The following is a 20,697-nucleotide window of genomic DNA, read 5'->3' as shown; positions in this document are numbered from 1 at the left end:
TTAACAAATACCCTGCAGTTGTGAAAAATAATATAAAAGTAATTATATGTTTTTAGAAAAATACATGATCATACAACTGCTGGTAAGGAAAACAAAAAGTAAAACTTGATTAAAAAGAAAAAAGAGAGAATCATTGGTCAGTACGGGGAAAGAGGAATATCTTTCACATCAATTCCCCCAAGGGAAGTAGGCAGAGGTGAGTTACTCAAATCATTTCTAAAATCAAAATCCAGGGGCCGGGTGATGGTACACCTTGTTGAGCGCACAATGTTACAATGAGCAAGTACCCAGGTTCAAGCCCCCATCCCCACCTGCAGGGGGAAACCTTTATGAGTGGTGAAGCAGGGCTGTAGGTGTCTCTCTGTCTCTCTGTCTCCCCCTTCCCTCTTGATTTCTGGTTGTCTCTCTCTAGTAAATAAATAAATAAATAAATAAATAAATAAATAAATAAAAACCACTCTTTCCTTCTCCTTATCCTTAAATACATAATTTTGGGTTTTTTTGTTTGTTTTTTCCTCTCCTGTCTACATGCAGGTTTCTAGGTTCTTGGCATCATCCATATGTGAGAAGTAAACCAAGTGTTTGAATGGTTAACTGTTGTTCTCTTCCAGTAGATATTTAAGCTATAGTTATTTTCACAGCACTTCCTTTTTCACCACTCATCTTATTTAAACCAGACTTCTTTTCTCTCTCCAGCTAATAATAGGTGTCAATGAAAATTTCTTTCTTAAGACCAGAGTTTCTTATCTTAATAATATGGATGTTTACTAGAATGTTCAACAATGATCATACTCTCCACCCCCACCCCCATTGCCATTGCTAACCAGGAGATTTTATAATACCTGACGAGTTCTTGAGTGCCTAAGCAGAGGGAAGGAATAAAAGGTGAGGCCAAAATTTGATTTACCAGCTCCACAGGCCATTCCTCTCAGCAGCTCTCAAGGATTAAGATGCTGAGAACAGCCAGCAACTGGGGGCCTTAGACCCTTCCAGCCCCTTTGTTCCCGGGTAAGGGAGCGACAATAAAACGGCAGGCTGGAGAGGCTGAGGGGTTTGGTTAGAGAGTTCTCAGGCTGCTTTTTGAAACACTTGAAGGAGCCGGTCCATGCTATTGTTGTAGTAAAATAGAAAGCGGAACTATTCTCCTTTGGGAAGGGGTGGGGGGGCGGTGAAAGAAAGAACACCCACCCTCCCAGCATCTTCAGATCTTCAAGATCTCAGGGCTCAGGCCATTGCCATGGCAATACCGTGAGCTTTGCGTCTTCTTTCTTTGTTCCACAGTAGTCACTGGAGCTTTAAAGTCTAAGAACCTGAAAGTGCTCAGACCCCAAAGGAGAGGGAACTCTACAACCACCAGCTTTCTGCTGGTTTGAAGTCACAAAGGCCAGGTCCCAGGTAGAGAATATGTTCAGCTTTTTGTGTGTGCAGCAGGAGAGGTAGAAGGTAGTAGAGAGGACCCCCATGGATCCATTTTTCCTTTTGCCCTGAGAGTTTGCTGTGAAAGCCCAATATGCACCGAGCAGGACAGCACCGATGTTTGGCTAGCCAGAGTGAGGCCAAGGAAATCAGGAGCTGACTTTAGGACTGGGCTTGAGTGGAGCAAACCACAGTGTCCAAGGCTGCAGCAAGAAGGGAGAGTGTACAGTGAACCTCAACTTGACTGCTCTGATCCTTCCCTTTGTTTCCCCAACAAACCCCAAACATACCACCCAGAACACAGCTGGGGCCTGTGGACCTCTCCCATATCAGGGCCAGGAATAGAATTCTGTAATTGAAAACAGCCAGGCTGTGTAGCTGCAACTGCAGGAGGCCTGGCTCTCCTGGAGTCATACTCACTTGCTGGGCTGTTGACTCCCCAGGCCTAGCCACACAGCCCTAGCAGCAGACCCTAAGGAAGGGCTGGCCAGGGAGAAGGAAGAGATTGACTCAGTGGGGCATCGCCTCTTCACACTGCCTTTGTCTATTAGTCTCTTGTTTTGGTCCTTAGGAAATGATGGAAACATCTGGAAAAAAAGGGGGGGGGAGGAAGGGGGTTATTTTGAAATAACAGAAAAGAATAGCTATTTTTTCTCAGTTGAATATAATTATGTTTCTTATATTGTATTTTGAATTTCTTTATTCTTATTTTGTTGTTGCTGTTTTTATCTCCAGAGACTTTACCAGCTCCCAGATGACTTTTTTTTTTTTTTCAGAGAGATAGAGACAGAAGAAGAAAGGACAGGGTCCCACAGCACTGAACACTGGAGAGTGAGATGGGAGTTGGGCTTGAACCTGGGTCTTGTGCATGTCAGAGGGCACTATCCAGGTGATCTCTCTTGTTGGCCCAACACTGTTGTTGTTTTTATACAATATGAGATATTGAGTGTGGGTTCTGAAGCTGTTCTATACTAGCCTGGGTTTGAATGAGCAGCGTTAACCTTGAGAATGGGCTAGGAAACCTTAGGGTTAACCATGGTACCTTTAAGTAGAACCAGATAAGGTGCTAGAAACAAGGTTAGTTTCCTATTTCTCAAAACTCGGGAAATGAGTTCTTTTTTTTTTGCTCAAGAGACATATGCCTCATCTTTAATTTGAAGTAAAGAATGGTTGAAGCATTTTGGGAAAGACATTATTAGTATACTTTGTGACAAAATTGTATTGAATTCATCTATCCCATTTTCTTAGTCACTGTGCCAAAGGAATGATTTATGGAACCTCCACCTCCTCTGCCCCTGAAAAAACAAAGACTACCACCACCTGAATTCATCAGATTTCAATTTGAATCAGTAACCCATCTAAATGTTTTCTTCCTGGTGAACTCAGACTGACCCAGTAGAATCTCAGTCTGTATCCATGCAGGTATGGTGGTGTGTCTGCATGGTGGACATCATCCACACCCACACACCTGGCAGTCCTTGGGGAATCCAGACAGACAACCCTTGGATTCAGTGGAGCAGAGAGAATGAATTCTTCTTTAAGTCACAGATATGAGGCCACGGAAGTCTCAGAAAGCTCATTCAGTCCACATCGTTGTTTTTTTCTTCTCCTGCTTGCTTCCTCAGTAAGAAGCTTCCTAGGGTCTGGAGAAGTCTCAGAAGGCTAGAAATGGACTTACCCTATAACCCTGCAATTCCTCTCCTGGGGATAGATCCTAAGGAACCAAACACACCCATCCAGAAAGATCTTTGTACACCTATATTTGTATCAGCACAATTCATAATAGCCAAAACCTGGAATCAGCCTAGGTGTCCAACAACAGATGAGTGGCTTAAGTTACAATATAGATTATAATGGAATACTACTCAGCTATTAAGAATGATGAAATCAGGGTGAGGGTATAGCATAATGGTTATACAAAGAGACTTTCATGCCTGAGGCTCTCAAGTCCCAGGTTCAAGAGCTGAGAAGTGCTCTGGTTAAAAAAAAAAAAAAAGAAGAAGAAGAATGATATCACTCACCTTCTTCACCTCAACTTAGGTGGAGCTTGAAGGAATCATGTTAAGTGAGATAAGCCAGAAAGAGAAGGATGAATATGGGATGATCCCACTCTTAGAAGTTGAGAAATAAGAACAGAAAGTGGAAACACAAAGTAGAACTTGGACTGAGTTTAGTGTATTGCATCAAAGTAAAGGACCCTGAGGAGGCAGAGGGTGTGGGGCTCTCTGGTCCTGATGAATGATGGTGGAGGAGGACCTAGACTGGAGGTGAGAGTGCTTTGCAGACAACTGAGAAATTTCACACAGGTATCAACAGCTGTACTCACTGTAAACCATTAATCTCCCAATGAAAAAACATTTTTTAAAAAAGGAGCTTCCCCAGGGGATGAAAAGGACTCCCATCTGCCCAATCCACTTCTTCTCCTTCTCCTTCTCCTTCTCCTTCTCCTTCTCCTTCTCCTTCTCCTTCTCCTTCTTCTTCTTCAATTTTCACTATCTTTTTTATAGAAGCAAGAAGAGAGAGAGAGAAAGAGAGAGAGAGACATTACAGCACTGAAGCTTCCTTTAATGCAGTGAGGGCCAGGTCCAAGCCTAGGCTGTGCATGTGGCAAAGCAGCACACTGCAAGTGAGCTATTTTGCTGGCCTCGTTCTAACCTTTTAACATCCACACTCTCCTTCTCCATGACAATTTCCCACACAAGTCATTTGCCTTGTTCACTTCTTTTATTCTGGATATTTGCCTCAAAGAGGGATTCTGTTTCCAATATGGAAAAAAAAAAATGTATTTACCATCACTGGGACCTCTCTGCTGCAGTCTGACATTTAGACAGAAAAAAAAGCAAGGAGGAAAGAGCAAAAGACACCACAGCACTGGAGCATCCCCCAGTGTGGTAGGAACCAGGCTGGTACCTGGATGGTGTGCATGACAAAGCAGGCACACCGTCCTGGTGAGCTATCTCACTAGCCTGGGAAAAAATCAAGTGCAGACACTAACACTACAGATAATAATAAAACCCATGAGGACTGGGGAGATAGCATAGTGGTGATGCAAAAAGGCTTTCATGCCTGAGGCACCAAAGGGCCCATGTTCAATCCCCTGCACCACCATAAACCAGAGCTGAGCAGTGGTCTGGTAAATAATAATAATAATATTAAATTAAATTATACCCATGATTCTCATACCCAGTAATAGCTAATATTAAAATCTTGTCATCTTTCTCACATTTTTTTTTTAATTATGGAAATAAAACTTGGTAAGTTCAAAACTCCTTGGTACATATTCGGAATCCACTCTCTCTCTATGTCATATTCCCTTAGAAGCTCTCTAGGGGTATATATATATGTGTGTGTGTGTGTGTGTGTGTGTGTGTGTGTGTATGCATATTTAAAAATATTTCTATTAGTACATATTTATCCTAATAATTCAAAGTGAATCAAATGGCATAGTGGTTTGCTTTGAGTGCATTCCAACCATGCTAAATAAATACTTTATTATACTTAGCCCAGAGCTTTGCTTTCATCACTTAATATTCTGTTTTGACAATGTCTCCATATTGAGACACAGGGACCATACTATTTCGCTTTAGTCAAGATATCTGTAGACATTATACATGAAGGTACCACATTATTCATTTTCCTGTTTCAGCTATTTATCAGCTGAATGAATACATTCTTTTTAAAAAATTGTATTATTTATTGTCCCTTTTGTTGCCCTTGTTTTTTTATTGTTGTTGTAATTGATGTAGTTGTTGTTAGATAGAACAGAGAGAAATGGAGAGAGGAGGGGAAGACAGAGGGGGGAGGAAAAGATAGACACCTGCAGACCTGCTTCACCGCTTGTAGGGCTCAAACCGGGATTCTTAGGCCGGTCCTTCACTTCGTGCCACATGCGCTTAACCCACTGCACTACCGCCCAGCTCCCTGAATTGTTGGCCCCTACTCTGTTATTTGAATCTTGACAACAGGTGTTACAGTTTTGTTTTAAATATGTGTTGTTATAAACTAACTATATCTTTAGCTACTAGAAGGAAGAAGCTATTATTTATTTATTTATTTATTTATTTATTTATGTATTTTTCCAGTCTTACTTCCCCAGATCATCACAGCTTACAATGGATGCTAAGTAAACACCTGCTGAATTGAATTCACTGGTGCAGGGCTTAAGTCCTATTCCAGAAAGAATATCAATATCTTGGAAGAACTTTTCGAAGAAAATCAAAGATGAATTGATTTAACATGCTTCTGACATTATTACCTGGGCATTTTTACAAATTCAAATTGTCAACAAAGGTAACCACTGTTAACAGAGGTTGTGGTTCCACTCAGCCAAACTTACGGCTGACTGCACTCAGGAAGTTGAAGGAATCACTATATTCCTTAACTGACCCATCTTAGCTTAAAACTTTAGGATAGAAGATTCAGGATGGGCTTAAAGTATCCTAATCGAGGATGTATATAACCTGGGAGGAATGTTGCCACAGGGCACGCCATGATGGAAGATGAGGAGGTCCAATTCCATTTCTGATTATGGAAAATCTTATTTTACTCAGGCAAGGCGGAGACCTTGGAAAGGGCCACAAACCCCATGTTGAGGCAATGAACAGCATTTTGACTTTCTGGAACTCAGGGCTTTCATTTGAAAATAAGGATGATGGGCAAAACTGAAAGTGTATGTGGTTAATTTTGCAAATTAATCGGTGCCAGTCAGTTACCTAAGTACATGCAGAAAGCACAGGCACTTTGCTCAAGATTCCTCTAGAGACTACAGAAAACTTGCGCTCTAGTGGTGGAGATGACAGGGGTAATCACTGAGCACGCCTAAGAAAATGCTCAACTTTCAAACTCTTGACAACACACTGGAGATGTACTGCCTTTTCACATAGAGTTGCAGAGAGCTACATCTTGAACTGGCATTGCAGCTCAATCCACAGGTTTATCCAGGGACCTAAGGCTCAACTCCGAGCTCTGTCATACCTAGAATGTTGTCCTGGTTGTCATGATCTAAAACAGGGTAGCACAGTGTCCTCTATCCCAACAGCAAGACGTCTCCCTTCCTTTAAGACTATTATCTGGACTTTGACGTGTCGCTTCATCTTATAGCATACTGACCAATCTGTAGATATACAGAGAGAAAGGGGTTAGAGAATGGTAGTTGTTAATCTGAGTGGTCATGTCCCCAGCTAATTTTGAGAGTGTGTTCCCATGAGAAAGAAGAGATGTTTATTTGGTGGCATATCCAAAGGAAGCCAGCTGCAGAGATTAGATCCCAGATACTACCCTACAGCTGGGCTCATTGCAAAACAGCTATATATTTTTGAAATTCAACATAAATATTGTGTGTTTAAATTTTTTATTAGGACCCTCATTAGTAGAGTCTAAACAAATATGATATACTACCGAAGATCAACACCCAAAAACCTTAGTCTCCCTCCTCACCCTAAACACAATCTCTACCAAGAAGAAATTTTAATATGTGTTTACCATTAAGCATATGCAAGAAAGATACTTGAACAATAGGTGTTTATACTCCAGCACAAGACAAGGTATGAATTTGGGTCCAAAATGATAGGCCAAACACATTTTTTGATGTTTTTTTTTTCTTTCTTGTTTTGACTTTTTTTAAAACCTTTTTTAAAATATTTATTTATTTCCTTTTTGTTGCCCTTGTTTTTATTGTTGTTGTAGTTATTATTGTTGTTGTTATTGATATTGTCGTTGTTGGATAGGACAGAGAGAAATGGAGAGAAGAGGGGGAGAAATGGACAGAGAGGGGGAGAGAAAGACACCTGCAGACCTGCTTCACTGCCTGTGAAGCGACTCCCCTGCAGGTGGGGAGCCAGGGGCTCGAACCAGGATTCTCATGCCAGTCTTTGTGCACGCTGTGCACTTAACCCGCTGCACTACCGCCCGACTCCCTTGACTTTCTTTTTTTTAAAGCATAGTTAAAATGTCAGTTGAAATAACATTATAGGGACACAATTTGACTCCAAGGCTTGGACTATAGTTAGATTGGATCTACACTCCTCTTTTTGAAACTGGAAACATTTTGGCTACCTTTGTTTTTGACAATTTGAATTTGTAAAAATGCCCAGGTAATAATGTCAGAAGCATGTTAAATCAATTCATCTTTGTTGATTTTCTTCGAAAAGTTCTTCCAAGAGGATTTGATATTCTTTCTGGAATAGGACTTAAGCCCTGCACCAGTGAATTCAATTCAGCAGGTGTTTACTTAGCATCTACTGTGTGTGTAAGCTGTGATGATCTGGGGAAGTGAGACTGGCAAAATACATACATACATACATAAGAGCTTCTTCCTTCTAGTAGCTAAAGATATAGTTAGTTTATAACAACACGTGTTTAAAACCAAACTATAACACCTGTTATCAAGATTCAAATAACAGGGTAAGGGCCAACAAAGAAGCTATTTGGTCCACCTAGGATGACTATGGAAGATTCCTGAGAATACACAGCACTGGAACTGTACATCAGTTCCTGAATGCTGATGGAAACTGCATTCCATTGTCTCTTGACAGAGGCCAGTTTCTTTTGCTGTTTGAGGAGAGATTTGGGGGCCCTGGGGAATGCTGATTAGCACCATGTGACTAATGTTGAATCATGCTGACTAATGTGTTCTAAATGGATTTATTCAACAATAAAGGGAGCGTTAAGAGTCAAGAGTTCAGATCCCGAATCTCAGCCTGTGACCGAGTGTAAATCACCAAGGTTCACTGCTGCATTGTTGGTGCTGTCAATTAACCAGTGATGAAAATCTAACAAGTCACCTGGACCAAGGAGGGCTTTGCAAAGCTCACATATAACAGAAATGCTCCGCAACTCCTAGGACAATTCATATGCAACCTGAGGTTATTCTTGCCCATGCAGAATCAGAACAGTCATGACATGCTGCTGCCTAGCCATGTGAAATGTCTATTTCCTCCCAAATGTAATGAGAACCAACAGGCAGTGCACTGCGCTCACACACAAAAAAGAGAGAGAGAGAGAGAGAAAGAAGAAAAGGAAAAAAGAAAGAAAGAAAAGAAAACCCTGACAAACTGAGTGGCTTTTGAAAACCTTCCGACCTACCTACTGGGGTGTCTGTGTTTTTCTACAACACATGTCACCACAGCACATAGAGCTTTGCATTGCACGCAAAGCTCTTTCTCTCTTTTGACGTCTCTCCAGCTAGCCTGCTTGAGAACCTGGCCTTCCATGTCCAGATGTTTACTGAATTCTGAAGGCCCCCCAAAGGGCTGAAGTCCTTTTGTTGCTCTCCAAATCACTTCCCACAGAGACTGACCAATGTCCTGAAGGAGGCCTTCAATGGGGAGGATAAATGGAGGCAGATGAAGACATGGCCCCCTGAGGCTTGTTCACGGCCCCACTAACAAAGGCTCTGAGGCACAGCCTTGTAAGGAGCATTTTGGTCAGCAGTGTCCCTTCAAGAGGCCACATCTCCCCCACAGGGCTGCTTTCAATGGCTACCATCACAGTGGAAGTAGTGGCATTTGTTATGGGCTAAGGATGTGCTAGGTGTAGCACAAAACGTCTAAATCATGGTGCCCTGGCCTTTGTGAGGGCTTCCTGGCTACAGATGGCAGCTGACTTTCTCAGGGGAAACCTGGGGCACAGAGGGGAAGCTGAGGAAGGGCTCCCGCTTCTCTGGATGACCTCTTCCCACCCAGGCCCCCCACGAGGTACACTTTTTGTCTATGTTATGGGCTGTCAGGCCAGAGCTGTGGAATTGGACTGTCTCTGAGTGTCCACAGTTTTCAAGGCCAGTGCTGTCTAGGTAATACAGGGATATATATATATATAACAAAAGTGTGCACTATACACAAGAGTATGTAATATATAAGGTATATATGTGAGAGGACTGTTGCTAGAAGGAGTAGAAGGAATAGTTCTTTTTTATTTTATTTTATTTGTATTTAGACCACTAGTGAGAAGTGAGTGCATTTTATGTCCACAACTTTTTTTATTCAAACTTTCTTTCTCTCTCTCACTCCCCTCCCCCATTTTTTTTTTCTCTTTAGGCTAGCAGAGGCCATGGGGCATTATGACCTTTGTCTCCAGAGCTGACTGGGGCACGATTTGTGAAATGAAACAGGGCCATGCTGCTTGGAAGAAGGAAACGGAAGCTGACATAATGGGGATTAATTAGTTGATTGCTGCTGAGATGGTAACAGATTTACCCCTAGACCATTGAGCCAGTCATCTCAGACCTCGCAGGGAAGGTAAAGACCAGGAAGCCTTTGTTCAGGGCTCTAGATGCATGGGGCTGAAGACTTTGCAGCCATGGGATGTCAACAGCCATACTACTAATAATTTGCACTTATATAGTACCTTTCAGCCAGGCACCTCAAAGCAGTTAAACCACATTAATTAATTAAAGCCCACAATCTCCCTGGGGAGAGGAGGAGGATAACTAACAGGATTTGTAATTACAGGAGGGAATATTTTTGAATAAAGTATTGCTCACTTAATAAAAGGAGTAGGTGCAAAGGAGTCAGGGTCTTCAAAGAGTAACTGATTTTTTAAAATAAAAATTGTGGAAAGATTGGGGGGTGGGGTGATGGGGCAGGCATGGGATTGGCTGTTTGTTGTGTCAGAGGGTGGTTGGTGGGCTCAGAATTCCTTGACGGGTTCGGATCCAGCTGAGAAGCTGCACATATACGGTATTGGTGACCTTTGGAAGGCCATTAGAGGCACAACTATTGTGTAAATTCGGGTTTCACCAGTAGTTTGTGTCTAACCCCTGCAGAACAAAGAGTGATATTCATGCGCTTAAGAAAAGATGCAATAATAAAGGATGACGTTAAAGCCCCAAACTGGGCTAGTCAATTAGCAAATAAACCAGTGGGTGACCCAAAGGATAATTTTGTCCTGTCCAGCAGACTAGCCCTGCCTCACCCCTCCCACTGCCATGAGGCTTTTGGACCAAAGTTACACACTGGGTTCACTACAAGGCCTGGGGGCTTCTGTTCCTTCAAAGCTAGGCTTCAAATCTTCCCACCCTTTGCCATTAAGACTCCTTTTACCCAACTTGTCTGTCACCCCAAGTTGTCCTCTCTAAAATCAAGTTGTAACTATTTCCCCCTTCCGAGATCTTCAAATGCCCTGGAAGCTAAAATCAAATCCTATCTCATGAATGTCCAGCAGAGTTTGGGACACAAAGCAGGTAGATATTCTTCAATATTTTTAACAGATCAATATTTTTGGAACAACTACCAAGTGAAACTACCAAGTAAAACAACTACTAAGTATACAACTACCAAGTAAAACCCAGAATCAAAAGGAAATATGCTGTGTTCTAGGGGCAGGAATTAGTTCCTTTGGTAAAGCCTATGCTTTCCCATGCTCAAGCCCGGCACCACATGGGAGTACTGTGGCAGCAGAGGGAGCTCCATGAATGGTGTCAGTGTGATGACATGTTTCCCTCTCTCTCTTTCTCTGTCTAAAGTGAAAAGAATGGGCACACCAGCCTGGGAATGGTGGAATCACAATGCGCAAGCCCCCCAACACTGGAAAAAAGGGGGAAAAACTGTATTCTAAGAAATGAAGACTCATATACTAATCACTGTAATATAAAACAGAGTAAAGCAAAGTGATATGACAGATGCATGTCCAAGCCACATGCTGCAAGGGCAAAGGAAGGAACATTTTCTTCAGCTGGAGTGAATCAGGGTAGCATTCCTGGAGAGCAAACAATGCTCTGGGCTTTGGAAGAGAAGAGTTCTGGTAGACCTGGAAGAGGTGGGGGAGGTTGACTTTCCAGACTGTGGTCATTTGTCTTCCTCTGAGTGAGGTATATTTTGAGAACTTGCGGTCTTCAACTGAACATTCATGAAGAAATAAGCCAAGTTTTTGCAGCAGATTAAATGTACATTTCCTAAGAATTCTTACTGCATGAATTGGCTAATTCCAAACATCCAGGCTTGGGCTGAGAAGTTAGGAAAGCTGTTTTGTTCTCTCTAACCATTAATTTAGTCTCTCTCCACTTTCACTGTCTGCCAAGAAAGGAAAGCAAAAACACTTCCCACGTTGAAACAGGCCACTCAGAAGTGTCTGAAAGAGGTAGAAGAGAAACAGCCCCGTCAGGTGTCAAAGCTTAAATGGATCCCCCTTGAGACCACCTTTTTGACCTGAGAAAACACTAAGACAGTGCTGTACGAGGGTGATGGCATGGAGAGCCCAAGTCCCCACACTCTCCAGCTCCATGACACCCTCTGCCCCCAGGGCTTTTCACCGCAACCACACAGTCAGAACAGGACCTCATTAAACACTGTCTCTGCATGGCGCCGATATTTATAGAGTGTAGTTGCATCTCTGATGCATTCTTTACATGTATAATGTCACCAAATCAAATCTTTCTAATAGTCTCACAAGGTGGGACTTTTTTTTTCCCACCAGGGTTACTGCTGAGGCTTAATGCCTGTATTGTGGCTCCACAGCAGTCATTTGTTTGCCCTTTTCTTTATTGATAGAGGGTGAGAGACAGAGAAAAGGAGAAACACCTGCAGTTCTGCCTTGTCACTCATGAAGCTTACCCCCACCCCCGACACACACACATACACACACCTGAACCTGCATCCCTGTGTGTGTTCTACCAGGTCTGCCGCTGCCTGGCCCCCAAGTAGGACTTCTTATCATTCCTTCTTAGAAGCTGAAAAAAAGTGGTCCAGGAGGTGTCACAGTAGATTAAGTATTGGATTCTCAAGCATGAGGTCCTGAGTTCAATCCCTGGCAGCACATGTACCAGAGTCATGTCTGGTTCTTTCTTTCTCTATCTCCTTCTGTCTTCATGAATAAATAAATAAAATCTTAAGAAGAAGAAGGAGAAGAAGGTGGAGGTGGAGAAGGAGGAGGAGGAGAAGAAGAAGGAGGAGAAGGAGAAGGAGAAGAAGGAGAAGGAGAAGAAGAAGAAAAAGAAGAAGAAGAGGAAGAAGCTGAAAGAAAGTAGTAGAATGTGGACTTGAACCTAGGCAGTCTTGCTTCTTCTTCTTACCCCTCACTCATGTAGTATTTCTGTTCACATCTCTTGTAACATCTCTTCATCATCTTCAACTCACCCAGGTACTCAGCACAACATTTTATACATAATAGGCACTTGATGAATAGCTTCCGAATAAAAAAATCACCAGGAGCAATACTAGTGGTTTGATCCATTCATATCAACTTTCTAGAATGGGAGAAATGGTTGTGGAAAGCCTGGACTGCAGCGCTGGTATAAGTTTTATCATTGCCTTTTCCTCTTACCACCATTGCATATACAGCAAAGTTGACTCAGGGAAGTTCATGAGAAAGGAAGAAAGAAAAAAAAAAAAGATGTAAAGGGCACGAGTGGTATTCTTCCCAGTGACCTCTTTCCCCTCCCTCTTCTTCCCCCTCCAACTTACCAGAGAGTAGAGATATCCAACTCAAGGGACTCAATCACAGGCCTCTAGCTTCACATCCAGTGACTTAACCACTCAACCACAGCTGTCAGCCATGCCGGGAAGGTTTCTAGTAACCTTAGCTTCTATCCATAATCATGAAAACCTGCAAGGACCCACTTCCTACTTCCAATCACACCTTTCAGATGTATTCCCTTCTCCATCTCACTCTTGCCCTCTTTCTTCCCTTTCCACACCATTTTTTAAAAAAATTTTTATTTATTTTTATTTTGTATTTATTTATTTTCCCTTCTGCTGCCCTTGTTGTTTAACATTGTTGTAGTTATTGATGTTATTGTTGTTGGATAGGACAGAGAGAAATGGAGAGAGGAGGGGAAGACAGAGGGGGAGAGAAAGACACCTGCGGACCTGCTTCACCGCCTGTGAAGCGACTCCCCTGCAGGTGGGGAGCCAGGGACTCGAACCAGGATCCTCTGCTGGTCCTTGCGCTTTGCACCAAGTGTGCTTAACCCGCTGCGCCACCACCCGACTCCCTCCACGCCATTTTCTACTGATTTTATAGATTGCAGAATGCTGCTGAGTGACAGGGATCAGAGACTTCAAGAACTAAGGACAGGACTGGTGGGGAGTTGGAAGAACTAGGTAGTACTGGGGCATATTTATCCTGGGTTCCTTGGTTTACTGAAATACTTCTATAAATCCACCAGTCACACCTAAAGCAGAGACTGTGTACCCAACACAAGAATTTCAAAGAATTTCTCTCTCTCTTTCTGTCTATCCGAAATTGCCACAGTAGGGGAAGGGAGAGACAGAGATTATGCACTGGCAATTGAGTACTTCTCCCCAGGAAATGACATGCATCACTTCTATCATGGGCTCATGTCATGTGTCCGCTCACAGCTTCAAGGAGGCATGGATTGCAAACATCCCGTGTTCAAAGGGGATGAGAACTGGATATTAGGTCACGCTGGGAATGTCTGACACATAGCATTAGGCCCAGTGATCCGGCAATTGTCTCCTCCTTTCGCATCCACTCATCCTTCTCTTGGGTTACCTGGCACATATCAAAGACTCACAGGGCAGTGTGAGGAAGGAAGGCCAAGTAAGTTTTTGCAACTCACTCTAGTCCACAGGTAGTAACCTTTTTTTTTTTTTTTTAAGATTTTATTTATTTATTTTATTCATGAGAAATGATAGGGGAGAGAGAAAGAACCAGAGTGGTACATGTGTTGCCAGGGATTGAACTCGGGACCTCATGCTTGAGAATCCAAAGCCTTATCTCCACTGTGCCACCTCCTGGACACCTTTCTTTTCTTTTTTTTTTTTTAACAAAGAGTAGTAGCCGGGGGAAAAACAGTTAACTCTGGATACTTTTCCCTTCAAACTACCAGACACTCTATGAAAAGGTAATGAGTTAAAAGGAGCCATGGCCAGGTAGTAATAATGCATCTAAGATGAAACAAATCATTTGAGTTGCCTGAGTCCATCAAGGGTTGTGTGAAAACACTTCTGGACATGTGCCCTTCCACCTCCATTCCTTCCCTCCTTACTAGACATGATTCAAATTCCCTCTCAGCCTTGTGACTTTTCCAGAAAATAGTTCTCCCAGCAGCAGAAAGGAGAAAGGGGGGGGGGGGCGGGAGACTTTCCCTTATTATTCTTCCAATAATGAATTCCTGTTCTGAGTGGGCCTCTTCCATGTGTTTTTAGTCAAGTACTGATGGCAGCTTTGCCGGGGGACATTTCCAAGAGGCCATGGACATAATGGATGAGGTCTTATATTGACAAGAACTGCTCTTGGTTTTCCTTCCAGTTTATCCCTCCTGAATCCTGAAATCGGAGATGAGAAATGATTCACAAGATAGTCTCAGTGAATCAACATGGCTGCCACACCTTTTTGCTTTTTGTAAATAATTATGGTCTTTAGGTCCCCCCCGACCCTCACCCTCAGAGTTTTATGGGCCTGTATTTTAGTCACTTTTTAAAAAAAAAATTGCATTATCTTTATTTATTTATTGGATAGACACAGCCAGAAATTAAGAGGGAAGGGGGGTCAGTAAGGAAGAGAGACAGAGACACCTGCAGCCCTGCTTTACCACTCATGAAGCTTTCCCCCCCCAGGTGGGAACTGGGGGCTCAAACCTGGGTCCCTGAGCACTATAACATGTGTGCTCAAGCAGGTGTGCCACCACCCAGCCCCCATTTTAGTCATTTTTTAAAGGAACTTTTTCCAAGGCTTGGTTCAGTGTGAGGGCTAAAGCCTTCAGTTCATTGTGATCTTTCTTCAGGACTCAAACATAATGGCCTATATTGATATTATTATAACTAATGGGTCAATTAGGCCACAGAATTTCCTGCTTAAAACTTAATCTCCTGGGAGTCGGGCGGTAGCGCAGCAGGTTAAGTGCACGTGGCGCGAAGTGCAAGGACTGGCATAAGGATCCCAGTTCGAGCCCCTGGCTCCCCACCTACTGGGGAGTTGCTTCACAGGTGGTGAAGCAGGTCTTCAGGTGTCTATCTTTCTCTCCCCCTGTCTTCCCCATCTCTCTCTATTTCTCTCTGTCCTGTCTAACAACGATGAGATCAATAACAACAATGATAATAACTACAACAATAAAGCAACAAGGGCAACAAAAGGGAATAAATAAATATTTAAAATTAAAACAAACAGTCTCCTGTATATAAGATGCTCCCAAGTAAATGATGGTTCATCCATGTTTGGTAAGGGAACCAGCCTTCTCATTCTCCTCAAAGTAAATGTCTTCAGTCAGTAATTTAGCTTGCCTGCACATAGCTTGTATGAATCAGTAGCAATAGTTGGACTGTTTTGAGAAGAAGACTCTCAGTTGCCTAAGGTAAAGAGGGATTTGTTAAGGTAATGTTAAGGACATCGCTAGCCTGAGACTGGAAAGAACTTAGGAACAGAAGCAGCCCTGGGCACTTATTACCTCAGAATCTCTTGTTTCTGTCTATCCAAAGCTGTTCTCTCTTCAGGCAGCCATGCTCCACAAACTGTAGCTCTTACTTAGTACTTGCTTGGGGCTCATCTTGCTGTCTGCAGATTCTCTCTCTCTCTCTACACCTCAGCCTTTCAACTCATTTCCTTTTTTTTTTTTTTCCCTTCTTCTCACTTCTCTCTCTTCCCTGCCTTGGTATTTCCTAATTAAAATTCCTTAGTGAGGACCTGGCTTAGGCTCATGGTATTGTTTTGTCTCAGACACCATCATTGGTCACTTGCCAGTCAGTGTGGGCTGGGGGCGGAGTAGACTTGGCGGCCTGTGCAGTAGTAGCTGTGGGCGCGCACACACACACACACACGCACGCACACACACAAAAGCTCAAAACATGGAGGCTGAGTGGGAGAGACAATAAGCCCCACAGCTCTGTGTGCCCTTAATAATTTTGCCAAAAGGACTCTCTTGCTGGTTTCTTCCTTCCGTTCTCACCACGGCAGATCTGTTCTCCTCACTCCCCGTCAGTTTAGGCCCCTGTTGCCATTCAACTTAAAACTCTGACTCCAATATCTCTTTTCTCACCTTACTGATGCACCCAATCACAGATGTGTAAGATGAGTGAGAGGTACAGAACACTTAACATTTATTTGAGAATAGAAGGAAGATTAGGGAAGATGTGATAGAGAAGATGGCATCAAAATTTAACCCTTTCATAGCTTTGATACTCAAAATCCTATTCCCATTGTAGGATCTAAGTACCCTTTCCTCTTCTTCCCAATATTGGGAGCAAACTCCCTTTCCCCAAAAGCAGAAGCAATAGAAACATCCGTGAGTAACCCCCGTAGAGATGAGCAGAAAGATATTCTTGCTTCATTAATTCCCCCAAAAGGTCTGATTCACCCACCACCAACCACCCCATTGCCTTTCCTTGACCCCATTCCTCAGGTCTCAAGAAGCCCAGGTTTCAGTTCCTTGAATAGCAAGCCCTAAACTTTTTACTTTTGAGTCAAGTCTTAAAACATAAGTAAGGGACTGTTTGGATAAGATCTCTGCCACTTGTGTTCATCCAAGATGCCCAGGGCTCTTCAGTGGCTATTTTCACAAATGCCCATGATGTTTTTTAAAAGCTGGTCACAATGTGGCATTGTCCTGTTTCACCTGAGCTGGAAGAAATTGTGCTGGATCTAAAAGCACACACCAGCTGGAGGACTAGGGAGGAAAAATGAATTGCGACATAATGATTTGCCTTTCATTCATTGGATTTCATGGCCTTTATACGTCAGTAGCTGGTTAAGCACCTAACCCAAACCCTCCATGTTCACACTTCTTTCTTTGTTCCTCTCTTTCTTTCTTTCTTTCTTTCTTTCTTTCTTTCTTTCTTTCTTTCTTTCTTTCTTTCTTTTTCATATCTTTCCCAGTAGATATGAAGCAAGCGAATCAAAAGTTAATCCAAACAGCTCTGTATTTCCCTGTCCTTTCCTGAGCTCTGAGTATGTCAGTGTTAATTCAATCACTGGTCAGACAGTCCTGAAGCTGACACTTCTATCAGCTGACTAAAACTGCAGATTTCCTAGGAGCCAAGGATGGCAAGGAAGGTAGTTCTGGTGTTTCTAAACCTGCTGCTATGGGAATCTAGAGCCAGTTCCTCTGGATCACTTCCAGATCTCTGCTCATTCCATTTAGAATCTGAAGTTGAAGTCTATTGCCATTGGCTGTCCCCTGGGATCTTGAGAACCAATCTGGGTTTTGTCCAGCCTCTCTCTCCAAGACCATCATCCAAAGTCCACAGTCATTACTCCTCTCACAGCTTGAAAGGTGATCAAAGATGGAGCAGAAAAGCAGTTTGGCTTCTTCCCAGTTCTCTGGTCCCTTCTGGGGTTAATCAACAACCAGCTATCTTTGTGTTAATAAAATAAACCTCTCTTAACTAGAACACCTGGAGGAAACCCATAGGGGAGGCTTAAGATGAAGCCAAATTTTGCAGTAATTATTCCAACCATCCCTCTATTTAAGCAAGACTCAGACTCCCCAGACAAAAACAGTTTGCTAAACCCAACCATGGAACTGAAAGGATATGGGGCTCCCCCTATTCCTCAAGCCACTCTAGCTTTTGCTAATGCCTTCCATGCTTACATCTCACTCCAGTGTCCTGTCCCAAGAGACTATGAGGCTCAGGCAGTGTCTCTCCACTTCTGGCACATGGGGTTTAGTGAAATGTCCCAAGTTCATCTCACCTCTCAAATTGCTCCGTGGCATCTTCCCAGCCTGCTAGTGGTAATCTGCACATCAGTGGAGACATAGCAGGCCTGTGTAACTGGGGTTTTTGACAGTCTCTAAGCATCTGATTCAAATGGCCTTGGATTTTAGGTGATTGCCTGTGTGGAAGAAAGGGCACTGGGGGAGTAGGAAGATGGGATGGGTAGACAGGGATACATAGAAGATAGTTCACTGTCTTATCAGTCTGCTAATGTTGCTGTAACAGAATTCCACAGATTAGTTTAAACAGCAGAAATCCATTTCCTCACAGTTTTTGAGGCTGGAAGTCTAAACCTGAGGTGCCAAAAGGTGTGGTTTATCCTAACGCCTCTCTTTTTGATTTGTAGACACACAGGATCTTACCATATCTTCATTTGGTTTTTATTTTAAATGTGCTCCTAGAGTCTTCTTCCTCGGATATGGACACCAGTCACATTGGATTAGAGACTCACTGTCATGACCTCATGGAATATTATTGCCTACTCTTAAAGGCACTGTATTCAAATACAGGCAAGAGGGGGGTAGCGTTTCAGCATATGTTTTGGGAGGACATAACCTTCTCTCACTCTTTCTCCCTTCCCCCTTCCTCTCTCTTTTAATGGTTTACAGTACAACTGTTGGCATATAGGCACATTTCTCATCTCCCCATAATAATATCTGCAAAACATCCTCACATCCAGATTAGTTCATTCCCACCATGATATGTTTTGGTACAATTCAGTCATAACACCTATCATAACTATTTTCCTCGACAGATCATCTCTCTGCTGTTATTCTTCTAACCTCAAGTGGGAGAAAAATAAATATTGGTTAAGAATTATCAGGTGTGACTCTCTGTAGTCAGTATGAGAAAGGATGGATGAATGGACAAAAGGAGGCTTGGATGAATAGATGAATGAACAAATGGCTTAAATAGTGTGTACATTCTACTTCTTTGGAGCTGTAGCTTTTGACAGTGCAAGGATTGCACATGATTGTGTTAGACAGCTAACAGAGTTGCAAAAGGATATCATATATATATGTGTGTGCATATGTATATGTATTCCAAATATATGCATATATTCCAGATATATGCATATATATTCCAAATATAAGCATGTGTATTCCATATATATGGAGTAGGAAAATAGTGACAAATTAATAATTATATCCTGTATATAAGAGCAAGATGTGTTTGGCTTCAGTCAATTATTACTTTGTGGTCTGTCCACTTAATGTTGCCTGAACTTTTGATTTTTCAAGGGAAACAAGCAATGTGAATTTTTCAGATGAAAATTTCCTTTAGCTGAATCTTTAAATTATGACAAAGAACTTAGAGTTTGTAAAATGTTGTGTGTGCACCAAATGAGCACATGCACAGTTGGAACGAACCCTGGAGATTGTCAGATTTTCACTCCTGGGACATTAAGAAGACATGTGTAAGGTCACATCACAGGAGAATGGAGGTAGCTGAGAGCTCCAGCTCAGGAGAGTCCAGCCCTGGCTCATGAGCTTTGTAATCTTGAGCTGTTACAAACATCATTCATAGACTTGTAAAGATGAAATAAGTTCAGATGTGCAGGTGCCCAGAGCAAATTCATACAGCAAATGCCAGCTACCTAAACAAACAGTTATGGTGAGCCAGTGTTAGTCCTTAGTAAAACTAAGCTTCTTGATTGCCTCACTTGTAAAATGGAGACTTTACTTGCCTTACTAAACCTCATCCCTGGGGGAAAAGAAGAATAGAAAAAGGCAGGTGAACCATGTGTGCCTTGCTAGACAGTGCATCAAGCATTATTTTATGAGGTCTTACCTTTCCCTGTGTAGGGCTGGGAAACCAAAGATGTGTTTGGCAGAGACAGAGCAAAGCAGTGACTAGAGCCAGTCATTTTGCTGAAATCAGAATGGGGTGAGTTCATCTTTTTTAAATTTTTACTATGAAACTCTCAAACATTCTGAAAAGTCAGGGAAATAATATATCAAGCATCAATATACCTTGCTCTAGATGTAATCATTGTTCACACGTGAGTGTCTCCAGCAGAGCTAGACACAGGAATGGATGGAGGCATAACAGTAGTGAATAAGAGAGCTGAGATTTTAAACAGCCTCAGGGATGCTTTCCTCCTGCAAAAAACAAACAAGACCCAGTCTTGTAGGTGATGCCCTTATGGATAAAGGCCTTAAAGAAGGGATTTCTGTTCTAGATGGTACACTGGGACTGCCTTACAGAAGGTGATATGATCTGGGACACATAAGTCCTTGTTGTTTTTAAGGTTTTCACTCATTGTGGCCTAACTTTTTAGACAGAAATTGCATCCACGTATTTCATGTGGACTTAAAATTTTTTCTAAACAGATTTAAGATGTGGAAATGTCTGTTTTTGAGAATACAGATATGAGAACCAAGGTGGGTCTGTAAAAAGCCCTGTTGGTCAATGGGAGGTTTTAGGAGCAGTCTTCTTCTAGCGTTTGCCCTTCTTCCGTAGCCAGTCAACAGCGTCAGGTTGAGCCTGATGTAAAGTTTCGAGACCTCCTTTGAATCTGGAGAGGTGGCAGTTGTTGACTTTGTGGGTCATAGTCTGTCTGTAGCCGCAGGGGCAGTTTGGGTCATCTCTGGCTCCCCAGAGGTGGAACATAGCGGGGGTGGAGAGGAGAGGAGTTAACAAAACAGGCAAACTATGGGGTCTGGGAGGAGGCCCA

General features: G+C 42.6%; 1 protein-coding gene across 9 annotated transcripts in view; it reads left to right on the top strand.

The window, feature by feature from the left end:
• The window catches only part of RAD51B (RAD51 paralog B), a 975,550-nt gene that overhangs the window by 694,488 nt on the left and 260,365 nt on the right, over positions 1-20,697 (top strand). For 2 of the 9 annotated variants that reach the window (XM_060174762.1, XM_060174755.1), the window contains one exon: positions 9,450-9,921. The exons of the other annotated variants lie outside the window; for them this stretch is intronic. In XM_060174762.1, coding sequence (XP_060030745.1) covers positions 9,450-9,454 — 5 coding nt within the window. In that variant the 3' untranslated portion in view covers positions 9,455-9,921. Of the gene's footprint in view, positions 1-9,449; positions 9,922-20,697 lie in introns of those variants that run through there. 9 annotated transcript variants of the gene reach the window in all.

The sequence above is a fragment of the Erinaceus europaeus genome, chromosome 16, assembly GCF_950295315.1.
Source record: "Erinaceus europaeus chromosome 16, mEriEur2.1, whole genome shotgun sequence".
In the NCBI taxonomy this organism is placed as follows: domain Eukaryota; kingdom Metazoa; phylum Chordata; class Mammalia; order Eulipotyphla; family Erinaceidae; genus Erinaceus; species Erinaceus europaeus.
The sequence above is the reverse complement of the archived record's forward strand: the minus strand, read 5'-3'. Positions and strand labels throughout refer to the sequence as shown.